At 39.9% G+C, this 23,642-nt stretch overlaps 1 protein-coding gene across 1 annotated transcript in view; it reads right to left on the reverse strand.

The window, feature by feature from the left end:
• The window catches only part of AGPS (alkylglycerone phosphate synthase), a 142,113-nt gene that overhangs the window by 75,578 nt on the left and 42,893 nt on the right, over positions 1 to 23,642 (reverse strand). The window contains exons 3-10 of the mRNA XM_075180562.1: positions 23,135 to 23,225; positions 21,518 to 21,638; positions 20,625 to 20,699; positions 18,180 to 18,251; positions 17,167 to 17,246; positions 13,585 to 13,665; positions 10,237 to 10,362; positions 5,728 to 5,836 (exon numbers count right to left, since the gene is read on the reverse strand). Coding sequence (XP_075036663.1) covers positions 5,728 to 5,836; positions 10,237 to 10,362; positions 13,585 to 13,665; positions 17,167 to 17,246; positions 18,180 to 18,251; positions 20,625 to 20,699; positions 21,518 to 21,638; positions 23,135 to 23,225 — 755 coding nt within the window. The remainder of the gene's footprint in view (positions 1 to 5,727; positions 5,837 to 10,236; positions 10,363 to 13,584; positions 13,666 to 17,166; positions 17,247 to 18,179; positions 18,252 to 20,624; positions 20,700 to 21,517; positions 21,639 to 23,134; positions 23,226 to 23,642) is intronic.

Consider the following 23,642-nt stretch of genomic DNA (forward strand, 5'->3'; position numbering starts at 1 on the left):
ATATTTTAATAAATATAAGTTGAATAACATTGTAATTCTCTCGCATTAACATCAATACCTTCCCCGAATTTTAATGAGTGGAATCAGCTGCCAAAACCCGCTCTGGGGTGTTAGCTATAGGGTAATTAATCCTGTCATGCAACCCCTTACTCCTCACTTCCAGCATGGTCAACAGCCCTGTATCTTGTTCGGTATGTTGCGGTCTGTGATTACTGTGGCACATTCACGTATGGAAGAGCTATAGATGATGAAGCCACTGACTTCTGGAGTAACCGGCAACAACCCCAGGAGACAATCTGGCAACTTTAAGAGCTTGTTGGCACTGATCCGCTTTCTCTCCCGCTTTTCATGCATAAATGAAAAGTGCGTTAACAATAGGACAAATGAGAGTCTATGGTGCTACTGGTCTCGCAGATATTTGGCTTGTGGATAGGACTGTAAGTACTGGACTGCTCACCAGATCGCTCTCATCTCCAAGATATTCCCCTGGAGAAGTCTCTCATTGTCTCGCCAAGTGCCCTGCGTGACCATCACCTGCATGTGAGCAACACAACTTACTGAACTGGCGTCTGTGGTAAGAACAGAATCTGGTATCGAGGGAGTCACACCTTGCTTTCTCAATCCTTGGAGCTGCCACCAATCTAGGGACTGTCTTGCCGACCTTGGGAGATTTATTTTGGAATCTAAAGATCCCACTGTACGATCCCATTCTGCAAAGAGGTTTGATTGAAGATCTCTCATATGCCATATTTCCCATGGAAGGATTCCTATTGTTGAGCAAAACATTTCTAGGAGACGAAGACATGTTCGTGTTGAAATTCAAGGTTGAATCTGGACTTGATGAGCCAGCGACTGGATATTGTCCAATCTTTCTTGAGACACAGACCTTGTCTGTTCTTGTATTTATTTGCACTCCTAGAAACACAAGCTGTTGCGAGGGTATCATATGGCTTTTTGATACATTGATTAACCAACCATGCCGTTGCAGAAACCGGATTACTTGGGATGTAACCTCTAAGGCAGCTTCTTCAAACTTTGCCAAAATCAGACTATCGTCCAGATACGGCCACAAAGCTACTCCTCTCTCCTTAAGTGCTGCTATGAGAACTATAAGGACTTTGGTAAATGTTCTTGAGACGTGGAAAGGCCAAACGGAAGACAAGTAAATTGGAAATGGCGTCCTTGAATGCAGAACCTCAGGAATTGCTGGCGATGGATAGTGATCGGGATATGAAAATATGCATCCTTTAAGTCTATCGCTGTCAGAAAATCTCCTGTTTCTACTGCCTTGAGGATTGAGTTGATAGACTCCATCCGAGAGTGTTTTGCTTGCACATAGCAATTGAGAGCTCTTAAATCTAGTACTGATCTGAAGGCACCTGATGATTTCTGGACGAGGAACAGTTTGGAATAGAACCACATGTTTTCCTGATTTGTCACCACCGCCACAATAGCTTTTGTTTTCACCAGGCCTTTAGGCTTTCCTACAATGCTCGCTGTTCTAAGAAGGATGTGGGACTTCTTGACTGGACAAAATCGGTTTCCTTTTGGCCAGGTATGAAATTCTATGGCATATCCTCTGGTGACTATCTCCTGGACCCATTTGACTTGTGTGGTCTGATTCCAAATTTCTGCAAAGCGCGATATCCTGCCGCCCACTGGAGTTAGTGGAGACCGGATCTACAAATAGTGATTGGGATCTTTGCTGTCCTTGTTTCCCCCCTTTTGATCTGAAGGGCCGAAAGGACTGTCTTGCCATATTATCTTGGTGTCTGGAATACCGTTTCCCAGGTCTATAGGAAAGGGCTTCTTTAAACTGTTGCATTGGAGAATAAGTGAGGAAACGTCTCCCCTTTCTGTCTTGTGGTAGACAATTAGCACTACCACTTGCTAGCCTCTGAATCAGATTATCCAGTTTCTCCCCAAGCAGGAAAATTACCTTCATATAGAAGAGTTGTCAGACGGCTTTTTGATTGGTGATCTGCCACCCATGGACGTAACCAAAATGCCCTTCTTGCTACAACTGCCGAGGCCATGCTCTTGGAAGCGAACACAAACATATCCAACGAGGCTTCACATAAGAAAATCAATGCTTTTCTGCATAACCTCTAAGGACTTTACAAGGTACAATCTATTTATTCTATCTTCGATATCTGTATGCAACGTGCTGGCCCACAATCTAAGGGCTTTAGCTACCGAAGCCATGGCTATCCCAACTTTAGAGTTATGCCCGAGGAGATGTGTAATTTCCTGAAGGAAGTCTCCATTCTCCTATCCATGGCGTCTTTCAATGGTCCCCCATCATCCCATGGGAGAGTGGTCCTTGAGGATAAGCTGGCTATGGCTTAATCCACTTTACGTACCATCTCAGCATATCTTCATCCTGGAAAGGATGCATGCAGTTCAGTCTCCCCATGTTAGGATGACTTTTGTCTAAGTTGCCACACCTTAGAGATAAAGTCTTTTATCACCTTATGGGTGTGGAACACTAGATTTCACTTGGTGCTCTGAAAACAGTGCATCCTGACCGGACCTGTCAGTTCCTCAATACCTAGCGATTTGTTATTATGCTTGAGTATAACATTCACGGTATCCAATTTAAACATTCTGGGATCCTCTTTCACCTCAGCCTCACTATCTGACTCGGAATCCCACTCCTGAAGGGAAATGAATGTTTCAAAGGATGGCCCTGGCCTCACGTCCTCCATATCTTCTCCTATTGGAGTCCTGCCCCTCTTTGCTCCCTGCTTTGGGGCCTGAAAATCCTACATGGCCTTCACTATCCATGAAAAGAACTGTTCTGGAGGGCCAGGCTTGTCTATCGTTTCAGTGGTGCATGACACACATAATGATTCAACGCAATCTTTCGGCAATCTGCCATCACAAGCTTCACACTCCCAATTCTTAACTTTACATGTTCTTTTTCCATGCACAAGCTCCACAGAAGTACTGTAAACAATAGAACAAAAAAGGTACTAAGTAACCTATTCTAAAGTACAGAAAGACCCACTCTAAGGGCTTACCTTGGGATGTTCTTCAGCCTTGTTGGGGCGGGCTCCTGGTCCATGGTGCACTGTATCCAGATAGCTGCTAGGTCCTGCAGCATACATCCACCTATAGCCAACAATGAGCCTCATATAATGGGCATCAGTTGCTTAAGAAAGGTGTCTGCCCTGACATCAACAAAGTGTGTCCATAGCAGGGTAACGATTTCCACCTGTCTTTGTCCTGACAGGTGCTATGATAAACAGGAAGTCAGCGCTGCACAGCAATCCGTCCAGTGTACTGCGCATGCGTGCTCTACGCGTGCGTGTACATCCTTGTGCACACACCCGATCCAGACGCCATAGGCAGTCCCTTATGACTTCCAAACAGCCCACGCTGAAGGGAATTGTCCGGTCCCGGCACATGCCCCGCTGAACTGCACACACAGCCAGTCTCAAGAGGACAGCCAAAACCTCAGGTAAGCCCTCTAGAACAAAACAACAAACAAAAACCGCTATTCTGCACTACCCTGTCATACACATGCTGAGACAGGAAAAAAATACACTAAGGAAGAGGAGGAGCTACCTTATATAGTGTTCAGGTGGGGTGAATTTTTTCTGTCTACACTAAGCTGGTCAGGGTATTAACCCATTGTAAGGGCTGCCATGGAGTAGGCAAAGGAAAGCTATATTGTCTATAAAACAAGAGATGGAGATCTCTCTCGCACGCAAGGTCGCGAGCGACCTAGAGTGTGCGCGACCTAGAGAGAGAGACCTAGAGACCTAAAGAGAGAGACCTAGAGACCTGAGTAAGAAAGCCCCACTCCATCATACAAAAAGTTAAAATAAACCCATTAACAAACAAATCCTCCCATTTAGTGTAATAGCGACATGCTTAGGAAAACATGAGAGGTTTCTCGTGTAATGGGCTCCATGGATGAACTCCTGTCCGCCTGAACCTGTAAACAACTGACAATCTTTAGACTTCGCACATAAAACAACTTAAAACCTGTGTTTTAAATCTCTTCATAAACCTATTTCTTGTAGACTTAATGTGGTGCCTTGCTTGCCTTGATATCACATTAGAGCAGTTATAAAGTGACAAATTAAAAATGATCACAATGAGAGTCAACGTTATTGAGTGCGGTGTACAATTTATACACATCAATTTTGCAAAGGAAGAGAATAATACAGGTGGATTTCACGATGATCTATGTGTTGAAGAATGCAAATTAATGTGATATATACATCTACAAATACATTACAGTAAGAAACCCACAGAGCAGAGGCCCAGAATGAACGTTTTAAAAGCAGTGAAGCTGAAGGGTTAAAAGGTTATGGTGACATTATTAAATGTTATCCACAAGGTCAATGGGCTATAAATGCCACCATAACTGTAAGGAGGATTTAAAAGGGCTGTGAACATTATAACTATGCTGTAAGATATACAACTGATGTAATTGTATTATACTGCAATATAACTGTCAACACCATAAATCTGAACACTCTGCATTCTTTAAAAAAAAAAAAAATAAAAAAAAATGTATAACAAGTTTAGTCATAGAGATGCTCAGATTGGTTGTTTTTTTGCTCTCTCTCTTAATACATCACTTCAAATAGTGGCTACAGTAATTTATAAAAATTATTGATATGACCCGATTTGCTCTGCAGGGAAAAAAAAAAAGCTTCAGTAAATAAATATTTCCTACTAAACTGCAAATAAATATTTTCAGAATAAAATTGTGCAACTTTATACTTGCGGAAAACCGTTTGGAATCTCTTTATGTTAACTGTATTTTCTTAACAGGTGTAAATTTTTATACATGTTTATTTTTTCCCCAGGGGTAATATTAAGTATATCTGATACATCCGTTTGTTTTTATGAATGGGACTCTCCTACTTGTGCATCGGTCACTTTCAAAACGTGTTCTATGAGGGAATATCTAAATGCTAGAAACATCTTAGATGGGGACAACCTTATAACTTGTGCTTTTTGGACCAAATAAATAAAATTCCATGGTGTGTACACAAACTGGACATATATTTTTATCATATTTTATTTATAGAGCGCACAAATTTATTACACAGTGCTGCGCGTTGAAAGGATCCTAACATAAACAAAGGACGATAACATGAAACAGAAGGTAAATATGACCCATGAGCGCACAATCTAAAACGTCTATGACAACCGGAGAACATTGCAACAAAGTAGATTCTATCCATGAATTGTCTAGTTTATAAAATGAGAGCAAATGTTGCAGGATTCAGAAATCTCCCCAGTATTTCTGTGTACAACCGCGATCACATTAAATAAAGCAAACAGCCAATACTTGGGTTTTGGGCCACAGAAGCAGGGTTCTTATATTATATGTAGGCGTCATTCTGAGAACAAATCACCTCTCAAATTAAGACTGTAACTCATTGGTATCTTTTACAATTATCTCCCACTCTCTTCAGGCAACAACAGGTGAGAAGATTGGCACCGGTACATGTACTCAATTCATATACGACTCTCCTGAATCATTGGTTGCTGTGGCAATCGTGGGTTAGGGTGGTTGCGGGAAACATTTCATTTCTGACAAACTGAGGAAAGCTGCAATGAACAGAATTCATTTTACAAACTTTCCCAACAGCTTGTGAGCAGACAACTCAGACTTTCCATCTATTGTTGAACTCCATATATATCCACGGTCTCTGCAAAGAGTGCTATTGGTGTAAAATAACAATTACAGTATTTTAGTACCTTCGGATCCCATAATGAAATGGTAAATATCTGGTCCTGTCGACATTCTAGGCCCCTGGCAGCTTTTTTCAACGATGCCTTTAGGAGTCACCACTTTTAAGTGCACAACCTGCAATTATTAAATAAATGAGACATGAATTTAAAAATAAAACAAAAACATACAATGAAATAGGAATAGTAATAAAGATGCATCATGCTGGCCACTCTTGCTAAGATATGGCAGCCAATATCGTAAACATGGCCAGATATTGCAGCATATCTGGCCTACAAACAACCATGATACCCAATAGATCAGATCATTATCAGACCTCTTAGACCATTTGTGGTCATCTTCTGACCACATTTACCATGTGTACTGTCATCTTCTGACCGCACTAAATCGGGCCAATAGGACGTGACACTGCCAATAAACCCGTGTGTTCATTCCATGGGTTACAGCCACAAATAAAATGTGACCTCCAAAACCTGGCAATGCCTATCTATGTAGGGCACCCCAGTGTTCAGATCCAAGTCCTGTAGTATGGTATATCTTGCATGAAATAGCTCTGTGCATGCTCCGAAATGGACCTTACACCAATGAACACAATTGGATGCAATTCATGTATAAACATAAATGACACAACTGCCTACGACTTGAGACAGAACGGGGGAGGCTGTAGGCCGTTGTCTTTGTATTAAAAAACTACATGTCTGCATGCCACTAGCTATCACAGGACACATGTACGCAAGTAAAAATCAATGTATGTAGAGTACATAGCAAAAGCATATATATTTATGTATTTAATGTAAAAAATATATATAAAAAAAAAAGATATTTTTTTTTTCATCTAATTTGTGTTAATGTTTATACAGCTAAGAGTAGTTTATTTATTTTCTAATATACATTTTTTCTTTATGTTTTCTGATGTGACCTTATATTGTACTTACGCTTGTGCATATACTGCAGTGTTCTGTCTGTCTACATATGGCAAGTAACATTTAGGCAGAGTGTACCTCTATCTGCATTCACATCTTGCGACCTGCTTGGATTTGAATACAGTCGGAACTATGGTTAAGTTATGTGCTCTTTTTTAAAGCGCAACCTGCTTGCAAGAATCAGGGCCTAAATCAGCTACTGCAGAATCTCTTTGTGCTCAAGATCTGCACAAAAGCACTGGCGTCACAAAATAGGACACTGGAGGCACGGCAAGACTGAACGCGAAGATGCCCATATGTGAAAAGATGAGGCCTCCCAATGTGGATTTCCAGATCGATGTGGAGTGGTTATGAAAGCTTTATGCAAAGCGGCCCCAATGGGGTACCATGGTAACAGACTGGATTACCACAAATAACCATGGAAAAGCTGAAGACAGTTAAACAGCTGAATATATATATTTTTTAAATACAACTTATCCACATGTACATTATATGGAACAAAATTTACTGTGTAAAACACCTTTAAAAAGTATAAATGTCAGGACTGTTCCCTTCTTAAAAAAATGACTTACAAAGAGGTTATCTATTAATTTGCAGATGAACAAGAACACTGTCTGGCAGTCCTACAAATGAATTACCATCAGTTCACACTATAGGAAGACATAATAACCATCTCCTGACATACACACAGAAGTCTGTTATTCAGTCATTCATCTACAAAACCATTCACTGCAAATTCTAAAGATAAATTAAAAAGTAGTAGAGCAGGCAAGACAGTGTTAAAATATTTCATTTTAAAGATCGCTTCCATAGTGCCCTCAATCATCTCTGCCAATTAAAACATCTTTTCACCCTGGAGACACAACAATTGATTACTCATTTTTAACCTTCCTTAAATGAGTCCCTCTTTCAGGAAAACATCCAGATATAAAATCCCCAATACATTTATCAGTGCCTACACAATGACTTTTAGAGATTGTAAAGGTGTACTGGGAAAACAGCAAACATATCCTTGTTAATCAATGCATCCACGTTGTTTTAAGCAAAGATTTTTTGCCATTTAAAGTAAGTTTGAAAACAGTCTAGAGGCAGACATGTTGCTGTGTTGTTAGACCTCAACATCTTTTCCTGTGGTACCCAAATATATCGAGAACCAATATAGGAGCTGATATTAAAATCAGGGACCCTGTAAAAAGATACTATTAATGTATAAACTAAGATTACCCAGGGCTATGTCAAAGACACAAAAGTTATTTGGGGTGCTATTCCTTTTTTGAAATATTAAGCATTAAAATCACAATGTCATCAGATTAAGAAGTTATTTGGCGCCAGTTGGTATCAGGTTGCTTTTAAAAGCACACAAGATGCTCTTGAAAATAAGACTTCACTTTTTTGCCCACAGTAGATAATATTGTATAGTTGTAAAAGATCCTGCACGGATTAGACTAAAAGATAAGCGTGCCAAGAAAAATAAAAAAACGAAAAAAGTTATTTGATATTTGTTTTCACCATATCGTAAAACTCAAAGTTATAAAGGATAAAACAGATATGGACTGGTGTATCTGAACAAAGTTCTCTGAGCAGGGCTGCGGGATATGTTGGCGAATTATCATCATCATTTATTTATATAGTGTCACTAATTCCACACCGCTGTACAGAGAACTCACTCACATCAGTTCCTGCACCACTGGAGCTTACAGTCTAAACTCCTTAACACACACAGACTGACTAGGGTGAATTTGATAGCAGCCAACTAACCTACTTGTAAGTCTTTGGATTGTGGGAGGAAACCAGAGCACCCGGAGGAAACACGGGGAGAACATACAAACCACACACAGATAAGATCATGCTCGGGAATCGAACTTATGCCCACAGTGCTGTGAGCAGAGGTGCTAACCCAAAAGCTACCATGCTGCCCATATTATAATATATATATATATATATATATATTTAAAATGTTTTGATTATTAAACAAATGGTCTTCAGTGTCTATAAAGTACAGATCCATCTGTGACTGCTATTATACCAAGTTAATATGTAAATAAAGAGGATACAGTTGGCTTGGCAGGGTGTACTATACATGTAGGTTTGAACCAAACTAGGGATTATTTATGTTTTATCAATTCAGTATTCACTGGTGTACTGGAGGGGATGTTATTTTTACATTATATTGATTCTATACACACGAATGTTTTAAAAGAACACAAGCTAAGCATCTTATGTAGCTATATTTGGTGACCCATTCTTAATAGACAAGATGCAGGTACAATGAAAAATGATAGGATACAGGACAAAGCCCTTTGAGAGCAACTTAACCAAGTAAAGTGATGCTGTGGTGTAATGTGTGACTCTGTAGCGTGCCCTTATGTCCTCACATCATGGAAACAGCAATAAAACATCTTATATGGAACATAAGAAATGGATATATCAGTAACAGTATCAGCATGACAGGGAGATCAGGTTATACCGTCACCTTATACAGGTGTTCACGGAAAGAAAAGGATGTTATGGCATTATATTTCCATTTTGTCACAAGGATTGGTTTCTTTCTCCAGGTCATTTCTAAAAAGATTTCTTTAAATAATATGATTGCTATAAACAAGCTCCAAAATATATACCGTTGGAGCAGGCTACTGGATGAAACTGGTGAAACGCGTTGCTCAACAGCCTAATGGTGCCACAATGGCTCCTCCCCCTCACACACTCGGCAGGCCTTGAAGTACACTGCATGACATGAAACAAGCAGGGGCAAATGCAGGATTTGTAGAGGGGGGTTTCCACACCACGCCGCCAGTGGGTGTGACCAGCATGCTTAGGGGTGTGGCTATAATTTTAGACAGTGCTTGGTTGCTCTCCAACTCTTCCTATCCCCATAATATACATGGGCAATGCTGTCTGCACTACTGTTAGGTGCACACAGCTCTCCCTTTTCAAGCAGAGCCGTGTGAAACAGGGGGCAGGGTACGGTCACCTCAATTATACAGTGCCCCAGGCTTGAAGGGGGGTTTCCAGGCACTAGACCCTCCCCCGATTTGCCTAAGACAAGTACCAGATCCTGGCCTCTGCCGCAAAGGAACAAGCTCTACTTGTACAAGTTTCACTTTTTCTGGATAACATTTCATTACTCAGGTATTGTTAGACAGTGTAACATTGAGTTATTCTGAATCTTGAGGCAGCTGGACGATAGCCTTAGCACCTACATACTGGGGGTTCTGTTTACATAACAATATTAAAGTAATAAAAACATTAAACATTTCCAAAAGCATAATTTACGATGTGAAAATATTTTTATGAATCTATAACACACTATATAAACTACAATGAGCAGTCTGAAGAACATTAATAATATGCATACGTTTGCGATGAAGGCATTAAGTGAAACTCACGTTGCCTAACAGCCTTCAGCCTGTATGGACGTCATTATCAGACTCTCATAATACAGAGGTCTGCATGGAAATAGCATTCAGTACATCATTAGACATGGGAAAAGATCACAAAGGAAGGAAATTCTGTGGACTATATCCTCCAGAACATTTTTACCATACGTAATAAGCAGTTGGTGCGTGAGAAAGGAAAACAGCGGAACCACTTTACCAGATCTTCAATGTTTCCGTAGATGTTCTTCTTCATGCCTGATGCCCGTGTAGCTACCCAGCCTCCCAATGTGCTGAACTCCATGGAGTCTGGCTCATGGCCTGTGCAGTAACCACGGTCCCCGAGCTGAAGCAGATCAGATCAGATTAAGGAAAGGAACATTGGAAATAGGGCTGAGTTTACAATATACAGTTTACAAGATGTCTTAACCTGCAACTTTGTACTGGGTGCAAATTCAGATCTTAAAGCATTTTTATTTTTTAAACATATTTTACTCTGCTTACCTAGAAAGTGGCACTTTGTTCTGCTCTTTTGTTCTTAATTTTTTTCATCAAGCTTCTATTAATGATTTACAGCATTCTAAGTGTAATGCAACTACTATATCAAAGTCACATAACATATGATATAGTGAGCAGAGAGAATATGGAATACCCTACTTGTCAGCATGCTTGTTCATAGCACATTCCTCTCAGCCCCATCCCTTCCTTTGCATTAACATGACCGCTGAGGAGCTTCCTGACCAACTGGCTCTAATTCAGCTACACTCTCCTCATGAACATGCTTGAGAGCTATAATGTAAACAGCTGAGTTATAGAATCAGATTCGTGTTAAAAAGATACAAAACTTGGGCTTGACAAAGTCTTTGAAGGATTGCGGCTTTAAATGTAAAATGAAAAAGCTAGATTCAGAAAACTTTCAAGACAGAGAATTCTGTTTCTAAAATTATACTTGTGAACTCGCAAACACAAAAGTAAGAATTGTGCATGTGTAGAAATCTCATAAGTAGAATCTTCCAAAGAAGGGAGGTATTTTTTTTTTTTTATTTTTTTTTAAGTTTAAGCACTAAATTCTTCCAATAGGATTAGTGTTGTACAATGAACCCCTCATACTTTCATTAATAGAACCATTTGGGCTCTTGGTGGTTTAGCAGCTATTCTAATTGACACCTGTAACAGCCACTTCTTCCTAGATGACAGCCAGACGATGTTTGAGAGTAACCTGGAGGTATTCGATAGTTGCTGATAGAGCCGATTGTATGCTACTAATCAATGTCTGTAGTGTACATTCAATGTACATTGTACAATGTACATTCAATGAGCAAGCTTGGCTGAGTAACTCCCAAAATGGGTTCCGTATGGGTAGGGAGGATCTATTTATATTAAAAATGTAGGTCCCCACAAGAATTCCCCTTTAACAGAGCACCTACATCAAGACTGCAACAATACAATAATTACATTCTTGACAAACATACGAACACAACAAACCATATGCTAAAGAAAAAAAAAAAAAGGAAAAACAATACTGCTAACTCCATCTAAATCTTCCCAATAAATAACGTTGTTAATCTCTGGTTCCCCTTCCTCTAATGTGATACGCAGCAGCCTTTACAAAATGTGAGCAAATTAAATTGCCTGCACTTAATTCTCTCAAGGACTGATGTGTTTTAATGTACAGCCATCTGGTTGGGCTTCCTGTATGCAACAGCACCATCTATTAGTGATGCAGATTATGCATTCCTGTACATTAAATAGTCACTTGTTCCTCATTTTTCTACATTAGCTTGGCTTTACCATCTGTACGGCACCTGAGTTGGAATAGATGCTCTTAAACTGCAACAAAACTGAGCAGTCCCACTGAAATCATTTTCTAAGCTCAGCAGTCTTGCATCAAATAGTACAGACTCGGCCATCTGTGAATCTGGAGTTTACTGTATATTGGGTTATCAATCAGAGGTAATCAATTTTGGTTAACCGAGAATTTCCGCTCTGGTAATAAGTCAATAAAAGATGTAAAAAGTGTCAGGAGCAGTTGTATTCATTTGCTCAGGCCTTCGATAAGCACAGAAATTGGTGTTCTAAACGCAGGGTTATATAGAGACACTGGAATAGGAAACTATTAGCATTAGTACGTACGTGAATTAGGACAAATGGGGGATTCCAACAAGTAAAATCTATAATATAATATAATATAATATATGCTGCAAAATAGATATGTACTAAAATTGCTGTGTAGGAATTCTACTTTAACAGTAGAACATACGGTTTTCATTGTAATGGCTCCAGGCTCCTCCTCCTCCTGCATAGCGGAAGCAGCCATTCGATGGGCGTAAGAAATAATTAGATGCTGCAGTATCAAGGTACTAGTGACATCACTGAGGAATACCTCATACCTTAATGATATTTCTAGTACCTAATGTACCTACACCATGCTCTATATTCATGAATATTGGTGTAGCCCATACTTGCAACAGGTAAAGCAGTACAAATTCAGGTTTTGCCTGTAAAGCCATTGCCGTTTTAAATGTCCCTCCGCACTTTAATAAGTTGTACTGCAGGAATATTCTATAACAATGTATTAACATTCAATTTGGCAGAATCCCCAGCTCATAAATTACAGTCAGATCTCACCCGGATCATAAACATGTGCACAATATATGAGGCCTTCAGGGAGAACAGCAGTGGGATTTGGTAACATTTGCTGTGGCAGAAAATTACTTCAGATGCAGTTTCTGTAATGATTTCACATACGACCGAAAGCCCTGATGAGCGGGCCGATTAGTGTGTACACACCTACACTATTTACTCACCATCTGCTGCGCACTCTACACTGCTGGTCGCGAGTGAGTACACACTTCCACATTTGCCGGCCATCGTTCCATTGTTGATCGGGATTTTTACTCACGTTATAAAACCAACTCAAATGATACAGTGTGCTTTGGTACGATAAAACATGATCATGGGAGTGTACACACTATTGTGTTCTCTTACCAAACGGTCGTTTATTGTGTGATCGGCATGATAATTGAATAAAAAACCTGTAGTGTGTACCCGGCTTTACACTCTCTCAACCTATACATCATTGACCAACTTCGAAGACAAAAAATTGAATATACATCTTATTATTTCTGGACAAAGTACTCAGACAAGTAAAACCTAATAAGAGAAGTAAAGAAGTGCTCACAGATCTGGATATATCTTCACAACAAGCCAGATATTTAATATTAGTTTTTGTAAGCCCCAACAAGGAGACATCCCAAACTACTTCAGTAACGTGCAGTGAATACCATCTGAATATTACGACAGGCATGAACAGGTGATTTATGTGCCAGTTTTGGTGTATTTGTTATAATGTACACTAATTTCTGCAGTCGTACAGAGAGCAAAGATTAAGACAAATGACACAATGCGGTCGATGATGGCGTGAAGACAATGTGTCCAAAATAATCTCCCTATATCTGTAGGTTAGTCTTCCCAGCTGGCACAACGACTGGACAATATATAAAATGATACCTAAATAAATCATGTTCATAACAGCCAATCTACGATATTGTTTCATCCATACACTCACCTGTTTTTCTAAATCCTGACCAGTGATCCCAGACTCTACGTGAGCCGTCAGATTCTTCTCGTCTATCCAGAGGATTCTGCTCTGTGGGGAGAAGAAGTTATGGGGGGATTATATTAAAATGCACATATAATAAATGCCACCTTCTATGTCTACTTAGGGTGCTTGTATTTCTCCATTCCCAAGTAATGGACCGTTAGAACTATTGGCGTTAAAATGGCCACAGTCATGCCAGCTCTCATGTTCAAGACAAAAGACTAGCGAGACAGCCAGGACCCTTCAAAAATTAAATGACCACTTTACTTAGCAATGCCACATGTGGGCTCATTCATCCCCACTAACGCACCTTAATGCTCTCTGACTTATTTCTTTCCTCACCTCAGGTAATAATAGTAAAAGGTAACATGCTTGTATAAGAGTAACAGCAATGATCACATGCCCTATAAACATGATGGTATCTGTAGTATAGTATAAGTAGTACATAGAGACTCAGCATACTGGGGGGCTCTAGAAATACAAATCCACAAATGGAGTTGGACATAGATAAAGATATTTAATAACGAAACTGTCTCTATCTATATAATATCTGACATGTAATATAACATGTCTCCTGATATAAGGAAGCAGTCCTTTGCTTGGCTGGTCTACAAACGGTGCCTGAAAGTACCATACCTACTACAAATTTGACTGCGACACCCAGGGCCGGATTAAGCCAAGGTCTAACTGGCTACAGCCCAGGGGCCTCGGGCATCCAGGGGGCCCTTGACAGTGCTCAGCGGCATTAATGATCGGTGCGGGGACGATCAATGCTGCTGAGCCTGTCACTGTAGTAACTCCTTACTGAGGAGATCTTGCGAGTCTCACTCTCACGAGACCTTGCCGTGGGAGGACTACAGTGACAGGAGAACAGAAAGAGGTAAGCGCCTGGGGTGGGGGATGGAGAGCGGCTGACGGGGGGGGGGGGGGGGCGACTCACGGGGGAATGGGGGCCCCATTAGCCCAGGGGCCTCCATTCCTTTAATCCAGCCCTGGCGACACCCAATCGGTTCCAGTGGTGCTGTCTAAGCAGTGACAACAGTTTAGAAACGGAACTGATCACTGAGATGACTGATCTCTATGTGGACTGCACTGTTACTTATCACTGTAGCTTGTCTTAAGCACTACCTGGACCTGAATGCTGCTAGATGTTTAGTCCAGTTAATGCTTGAAACAATTGTCCGTGCGGACCAATAGTGCAGCTCCCGTAAAGACAAAATCTGTACGATCACTTTATTTAAGTTTTGGTTACCATGCAGAGAACAGAGCTGAAACCGACACATGGGACCAGTAAAATCCCTAGTTACCAACTGCACCCTCATAGAACTTGTGCAAATGTCACATTTAACGTTTCCCTATAGACAAAATAGAGGCCCCTAGACCGAGCCTGACATGAATGATTAAACATTCTCTGCTGCATAATATGTTGGTGCTAAATAAAAGATAATAAAAATAATAATAATCAACAATAATGATAATAAACATTGAAGAGAAAAACAACAACAAGCACAAATATGTAGATAAATACAGTCCGTTTTACATGTTACACAGACCAGTAATAAAACACATTGAACATGGCATCTAGAGAGCTTTAAACAGAGTAACTCTACACATCAATCTGTAGATAAATTCCTGGGAGAGAAGGAAACATCTCGGAGAGACATGACACTTTTCCCTGAACGTTAAGGCAGACAGTGCTGCTCGTTGATTGAAAGTTAAACCCAATCAAAGAGCCCACTCAGCACACCTTGAAGAGTTTAAAAGTGGATAAATAAAGCTATGTGCTATGGCCAAACGATATCTGTTTATGCTCGTAGAAGTAGATTAATCACATGTGCACAGCCAAGAACGCCAGGGTATTGATGTCGAAGCCAAAATACTTGAAATTACCTTTAAAGTTCTATTATATGCTCAATGCCTCTTTTGTGTGGTTTTATACTGTTTATTGAGCTTGCTCAGATCTATGATATTTTTTGCATGCAGAAGAGATAAACTTTTGTTGACCTGGCCAATTCCACCCGTAAAAACATGCTGTAAGTGTAAGAGATCACCTGCAACTACTCTATAGCAGATACAATAGCGTAAAAACATGTGTATAAGAGCATTGACCACCATACCAGTGTCATGATGGTGATGACATGAGGATGATAAAGAGGATGATGACAATTTAAACAGTTCCAGACAGATAATTTTTCATTTTTGGATTTCTTTTTATCCTCCTAGTCACAGTTGCCTCCCTATCCCCAATAAATAGCACACACCGAGAAGGTACTTCACTTTACCATGCCATGTGCTAGGCATGTAAACTAAGAACCTTTGACGCTACAACATGATTGGCTGCTGAGATCGCACGTGTTCTGCCCTACTGGGTGTGTTATATAGACATGGATAAAACCCCTCTATTCTACCTGGGAGACAGAAGGTTACAATCCGTCAGTACAACGCATTAGCTACACTTAAAATAAAGACCCTTTTTACAGACTCCGATTTTAATTACACTACCGGAAACCTGATTAATTTAAAATATTACACAGTTGAACTTATAAAAAAAAAAAAAAAACCCGCTGAGTAATTTCTGCAATGTTTTCTCTCTGCGTTCGTTTGATAAATGTTGCTCTTATTATTTACTCAATTCCTTTACCGTGCTGAGTGAATGCGTTATTGTAAAAGGTTTCCAGTTGCCAGGCGTGTGTCATGTGAATATGCAGAGTCAAAGAAATGCAAATCAGCAATAATTAAGATTAAACACAGCGTATGGAATTGCCAAATTATTTTTGGCATCGGGAGCACACAAATGTGGCCTTGTGTGGTCTGTATGGTAAGGCTCCTAATCTGGCCCTACATTAACATTAAACTGATTGATAGATCTTACACTGGAGTAGGGGACCCTAAAGGACCACTATGGAGGCCACATGACATAAGAGAGCTATTAATAACATTTACAAATATATGTAAAAGTTCCAGAAGCCGAGGAGAGCTATTTTGTGATGTGCATCAGACTACGAGTCAGTAAGCCTATTAAGGCTCATACACAAGGGCGCTGTTTATGTGCCCCTAGTAGCTTCTGTCTGAGCTGCATTCGGTGAACACAGCATGACCGGAACTTTACCACTGAACCCTTTGAACACCGCGCTGGCGGAACACAAGAATTTAGTGTGAGCTCAGGACGGACCATGGACGTACGCCAATAAGGACATGCTGCTTTTATATTCCATAGCTCCTTTTATTTTACATCTGTGATTTTGCTATCTAGTGCATTCACATACCAACAACACACAGATGCCTCTATTGTCACTCCCTAATGTTTTCACTGCCAATATATTTAGACATGGTGACAAAAAGAAATAAATAATTCACAATTATCTTCTCTCAGTAAAATAGTTAGGTTATTGCTAATTATCTTTTGATGTATGTCATTTCACACATGCAGGAGGGTCGGAGAAGGTTTTCTAAACATACAATACCAACAAACAAGTAAAGAACGCCTCAAACATCACGTGTCACATTAGAGTCATGTAAACAATCATCCTGGGCCATTTGTCCACTTACCATCTGAGAAGTATCCAATGAGACTATGGTTCTTTTCTCATCTTCCGGACACTCCAACGCATTAGATACACTTGTCCCACCTGCCAGACATAACACACACTCGTTCATAATGTACCCCCAAAATTTACATCCATATTACAGACAGCAGAGATATTCATTGCCCTTTTGGGAGGGTAGTGCACCAGGGAAGGCATCTACGTCTGGGAAGGGACTCCAGTACAAAAGGCCTGTGTGGGTCTGGGACAGCATGAGGGGTTTGAGTGGCCCATAGGGGGCTTACAAGGGCCAGGCATGCCCCTAATGCCCTACTCCCTTATTCATCTCATGCCATACCATCTGCTCACCCTGACACTTCCCCCTTAACTCCTCTTATAACAGTCTGTTTTAAATGCCACACAAGCCCCTACTACTGTTGTAGTCCTATCCCAGGTTCAGAGAAGCACCTAGTGCTGAGGTCTTACCTCAGAGTCACACCAGTTCATCATGCCTCAGCCAACCTCATTGGTCTACATGTATCACCTGATCCCAGCTTCCAAGGCTTACATGCTCTGACTGATGCAGTACAAGCATCTAGAATATAAGGCCCTTCTGCTGGACTTAATTATGTAATAATATAAAGTTGTTTGTATTTATTTAATCTTGTAATTCTTTCATTTTGTTGTATATTCCAACTCCCCATGTACGGCGCTGGAGAACTCTTGTGGCGCCTTCTAAATTAAAAATAATAATAATGAGGGTGCACAAACTACCAACGTGTCACCAAGTACTGAATACCTAGAACAGTGTTGCCTAACCTGTGACTCTCCAGGTGTTGTGAAACTACAAGTCCCAGCATGCTTTGCCAATATATAGCAGCTTATTGCTGGAAGGTTATATATTGGCAAAGTATGCTGGGACTTGTAGTTTCACAGGTTAGCCAACACTGGCCTAGAACCCATACTCTTTAGCTATATACACTGAAATTTGCACAATCATGATAAAATCAATGTTTGCCTAAACAGCCACACACTTACCGCCAAACGGAATTATGCAGATGTCATGTTTACTGGCCAGGTCTACAATCCGCACAACGTCTTCATGACAACCTGATGAAGCAAAGTCAGGAGATACAATTTTATGAAGACTTTATTGAGAAATTGGGGGAAAATGTAAAGTTGTTCTCTTCTGCCAAGGGAATGTGGAAAATCCCCTTACTGAGAAAGGTTTTAGACTACAATAACTTATGAATTCATATGCTAATTGGCTTCTGACAATATGTACCTTAGGGCCTGGGTAGAAGAGAATTTAGATTGCAAACTCAAATGGGGCAGGGACTGATGTCAATCATAACACATCCACTGTACAGCAATGTGTAATATGATCTGCGCTACATAAACGGTGATAAATAATCATCACTTGGACTGAATTACCTCTTCTGTGACAGTGCTGTATGCTACAGTTATAACGGTACTTTTTGGGAGAAAAATTATTTCTGTAACCCACAGCAAACATAGGATTGGCAAAAATGTGCAAGACAAAAGAACAATGGGCCTGATTCATTAAGGATCTTAAATGAAGAGGTATCTTATTTCAGTCTCCTGGACAAAACCATGTTACAATGCAAGGGGTGCAAACTAGTTTTCTGTTTTGCACATAAGTTAAATACTGCCTGCTTTTCATGTGTCCAGGAGACTGAAATAAGATACCTCTTCATTTAAGATCCTTAATGAATCAGGCCCAGTAATACTGCAGGCTGCGGTAGTTTGTCCATAGTCATAAATAGAAACAGGTTTCTCCATTTAGATTTAATTACAGCCAATTAAGAAAAGAAATAGGTTCAGAATTAGCATTCGCAATAAGAACCAAATGCAAAGTCCATTCTACTGGTTCTAATAGACATATACACAATACACTGATCTGTGGATATGTTTACAGACTACAATTGTGGACGAGGACTTTACAACCTCCCCTGCAAGCACTTCATTTGGATTTAAGGAATTAGTTGTTTCAAGCGTAATTGCATAACACAGCAATATAATTAAGTCAGCTAATATTTAACAGTCTTCATTCTGTTTAATTAATGTACAATGACTAATTTGGCCATTTTGAATGGGCCTTAAGCTATTTGTAAAGTTAACCTAATGCAATTAAATAGCAATAGTGATAATGGCATGTTTGATAATATTTAACCATTACTGTTGTGTAGTCTGAAATTACTACACTGTTAATTGCTACTTTGAGTCACAATTCTGCTTAATTGGCGCTGCCTAATCACCAGAGGAACATGGCTGTCTATAACAGCCCATTTTACATGGCCAGTGGAAGCACCTTGTTTGCTGTTACTCAGAGGATTAACTAGATGGTTAATTATCTTCTGTTCATCTGGGGCTCTATTAGATAGAATTATTACCAATTCCAGAGGGTTCACATTGCAGCATGAGAACCCTGTATACAGGGAAATGTCCTCAGTTATAAGGCAGGCTTTACATTCAATGTCTATAAATGTTCAAACGCTAGTTCTATGTATATTCTCCTATATTAATAATGAGTGTGACATGACATGATTACATAAAATCACACCATATGTCAAAGCAATGGTGCCCTTTTCTGACTAAGTCATTGCATCTAATGAAAGGACGTTTGCTTGACTTTAACTAGCAATACATTGTGAATAAAGCAAATCTCAGATATGGGACTAGCATTACTTTATTCACAAAGAAAACGCACTTACTCTAGATTCTATATATTAGATTGTAAGCTCTCAGGAGCAGGGCCCTCCTTCCTCCTGTCCGCTTCCACCTGTGCGTTCGTGTATCATGGCTTTTGCATGTTCTGTACTACGCTTTATGTTTTTTCTATACATTGCCTATTATGTCTTACATATTGCGATTCATTTTTTTGTATTATAGTATTCATGATTCTTGAATGTTCTGTATTTTACATCTGCTTGTTCTGTATTTTGCTTCTTCTACCGCTACGGTTTACTATACTATGCTCTATAAAGGAAACAATAATAATACTCGGTCATTAATTTCTGTACCAAGGTAAAATAAAGAACACTCATATGCTCCTAGCAATCTATTATCTTAAACTGTAGAGTGCTTGCTTATCGTGTCCAAGCATTTGGGCAAAGCCAATATCCAACAGGTTTTTAGTGTCTTATTACCATAAAGGCACTGTTATATACAGAAATGTCTCCATTTCTAACAACCTCTATTTCCCCAACATCTTGTGGCTTTCAGCATTCTGCCGGCATAGGTCTGTTGTAAAAGAAGGTTTGATAGACGGCACAAGAAGGTATGCTGCATCACTGACTGGTAACGTGATTTCCTGCCAGTTACAGGTCCTCCGATACACCAGCGGGTGAAATTAATCCACTTAACAAGGGTAGACAAAACTGACATCGCTTTACAATACATGCTAACTGTAAACGTATTGGTCTGCTGAAAAGCATCTGAGACAAAGCACTGGACACTTACTTGGCCACAGGATGACGTCTGGAATTCTTTTAAAACTTCCTTCCCTGAGTGTAAACATTTCATGGAGGCAGTGACCTATGGAAGAGCACAATAATACAGAGAAGTAAATAAAAATGTAGATACATAAATAGCTGTATATATGTTTATTACAGCATCCCAGTGAAGGTAGAGAGAGGATACAACTACTCAACCAATTTCTTAGGGGAAATATATTGCAGGCATATTAATCATGATCGTTGGACAAACTGGTCACTTAATATGGGCTGAATAAACTCCTGGGGCCCGTAAGTGGGTTCAAAAGACGAGCGTGTACACACAGACCTGTAGTCATCTTCTGGCCACATTTTACGACATCGTCAATAATGAGTCTATCAAACTTGATATAAACATTATGGGGCATTGTGGTTGTTTTGGGGTCATGGATGATGTGAACTTGGGTCATTTGCCTAACATTGTCTGCAATGTGTGGCCAACATTATTGTTTCAGCAATTACTTAAGGTCGAGGTTCAAGATTTCAGCTAAGCCGATAGGGGAACCATGTAATGGTCAACGCCGCTGTTTACGGTTTGGATTGAATCTGTCTAGTAGTGCCTCTGTAGTAAGGACAGACAAAGAATTAGTCAGATGTTGAACAATTACTGGAGACTAAACTTTGGAGAGTAAATTAAAACAGTTACAAGGGGAAAAAAAAAATCTCAGGCATAGCAAACCGGCTTCATTAGACAAGTCTAGCCAATATGGAATGTATATAGATTTTGTAGAGGGTGATTGATACTTCCCCTTTAAAACAGAGCCACAAACAGCTATCAATCTCACGTGGTTGGAGAAGTGTATGGATGGCTTGGAATGCTGAAAAATACTGAAAATAATGACACACAGGAAATCCTCTTACCATGAGCTCGGAAAACCCGATCCTCAACATCTTGAGAGAATGAAATGCCGATGGCTTTAATCTCCTGGATAAATCCTTCATTTACAACAGCTGGTGGGGCATCACTTACATTTAAAGATACCTAATCAAGAAACATTGATGGTTAAAAGAGGGGTGAGGAGTGCAATTTGCTTCCTATAATTGGAAAGTAAGGACTTTAAAGAACACTTGAGTGTAACATTTGAACAGCAGGGTATTCTTCCAAGAACAGATCAATACTCTTCTAATGGCCTGGCATTACTCACAGTGTAGAACACCGGGAAAAGCCAGCTCATCAAGCTCTAGCTCAAGCATATGAATGTATCAAAAAGTTAGTGGAGCAGAGCACATTAAAATATCAATACGTTTTTAAATATAGTACATTATATATGCTGCGTCACATGGCCAATATTAATGTTCCATGCTTTGCTTGAATTAAGGGGGGGGGGAAAGGGACTGCTGGCTATTACATACGCTACAGTAGAAAGGACTTGTGCTGGTGTCTCTGACCCCACTAGTCACAGTTGAACAATTGTAGCTTTGAAAGACATTTAGAACTAGCCATGCACCTAATAAAAATCAGTACTTTATTGTACAATATATTTCCTTCCTCCCAGTAACGTCAACAAGACTGTACTCCACTGTACCTACCCCCTATGTTTCATATGAATCTCCCCTAACCAGGAACCACCTATTGAAATCTGTACTGACTAAGTCATTAAAGGGCAACTTTAATGTATTGTTTTGTAACTGCCTCCCTGCAGATTTTATTAAACACATTGCTCTAACTTTTTTAGGCTACTTTTTTGGCTTCCCTTGAATGCAAGATGCTCCGTTCCGGTCAAGGCATTGTGTTATTATTATTAATCTTTATTTATAAGACACCACGAGATTTTTCGCAGCACCATACAGAGAACAGCCAGTGGACCATACAGGGTAAAACAGTACAAAACAATAAACAAAAAATACCAGTAATTCAATAGGTCCAAACATAGCTAGCACAGTGGAGTTGGAGGAGAAGAGTAGTTAGAGAGACAGGAGGGAAGCTTACATCCTAAAGGGAGGGCTACCAGACAGAAGGGGATCACAAGCAAGAGGGGCGAGAGCAAGGACAGGGGAGGAGAGGTGAGGAGATCAGACATTGAGAGAAGGTTAGGCGGATGGCTGGTAGGCTTTAAGGAACAGATGAGTTATTAGTGCCGTTTGTAGGTACACACATTAGGGGACAGTCGATGGAGTGAGGGAAGTTGTTTCAGTGGAGGGGGGCAGCGACGATTGGATACAACTGTATATACAGAGAAAGACATGGCAATGTAGTAGAACAGCTTGCAGGTGTGCATGTAGACAAATCACATTTAAGCTGTCCGACGGTGGAAGACCACTTTAAGTCCCCTTCAATTCAGTACCAATCTCCACTGAAAACAAGCAGTGTAAATGTCAGGTCTAGTACTACAGGAAACCTGGCAGTGGCCTCCTGCTTTATCTTATAACAATGGGTTATTTTAAACCATAACTTAAGGTAAATCTTCTGAATCATCACAAAACAAGACCTATAAATGTGTGGGTGCACAGGAATTCGTTATAGATTCATTTACTTACTCGGGAGGTAGATTTGTGGTCCAAACTAGCACCAAATGTCTTTTCCATCCATTCTCGCAAAGCCGGAAGCACCATACCACTCAATTTATACCTGAAAATATATAGTCATTTATTGATAAAGCAATGAAGACATGCTCACATAAAAGCTTATTGGTGTACTGGCAGCATTAAATGCACACAAAAAAGACGAAATGCCTATAAATTACACATAGATAAATGATATAATAAAATATATATATATATATATATATATATATATATATATATATATTATATCCCAATTTTTGTCAGACGGGTCCCTAGGTGTCCCTTGGCAGCTAATGTTTAGGGTGGGTTTGCCTATAAACTCTGTGTGCAGGTGAGTACTCAGTCCAGATTAAAAGCACAGCAATGATCATGTCAGAACTGTCCAGAAGGGGAGGACTTTGGCATGAACTGGTCAGCTTAACATGTAGGTAACATTCTCTATTTTTATTATAGAAATAGTAGTTAGATCAGCGTTAATTGT

This window comes from Mixophyes fleayi, chromosome 7 (genome assembly GCF_038048845.1).
Source record: "Mixophyes fleayi isolate aMixFle1 chromosome 7, aMixFle1.hap1, whole genome shotgun sequence".
NCBI lineage: Eukaryota > Metazoa > Chordata > Amphibia > Anura > Limnodynastidae > Mixophyes > Mixophyes fleayi.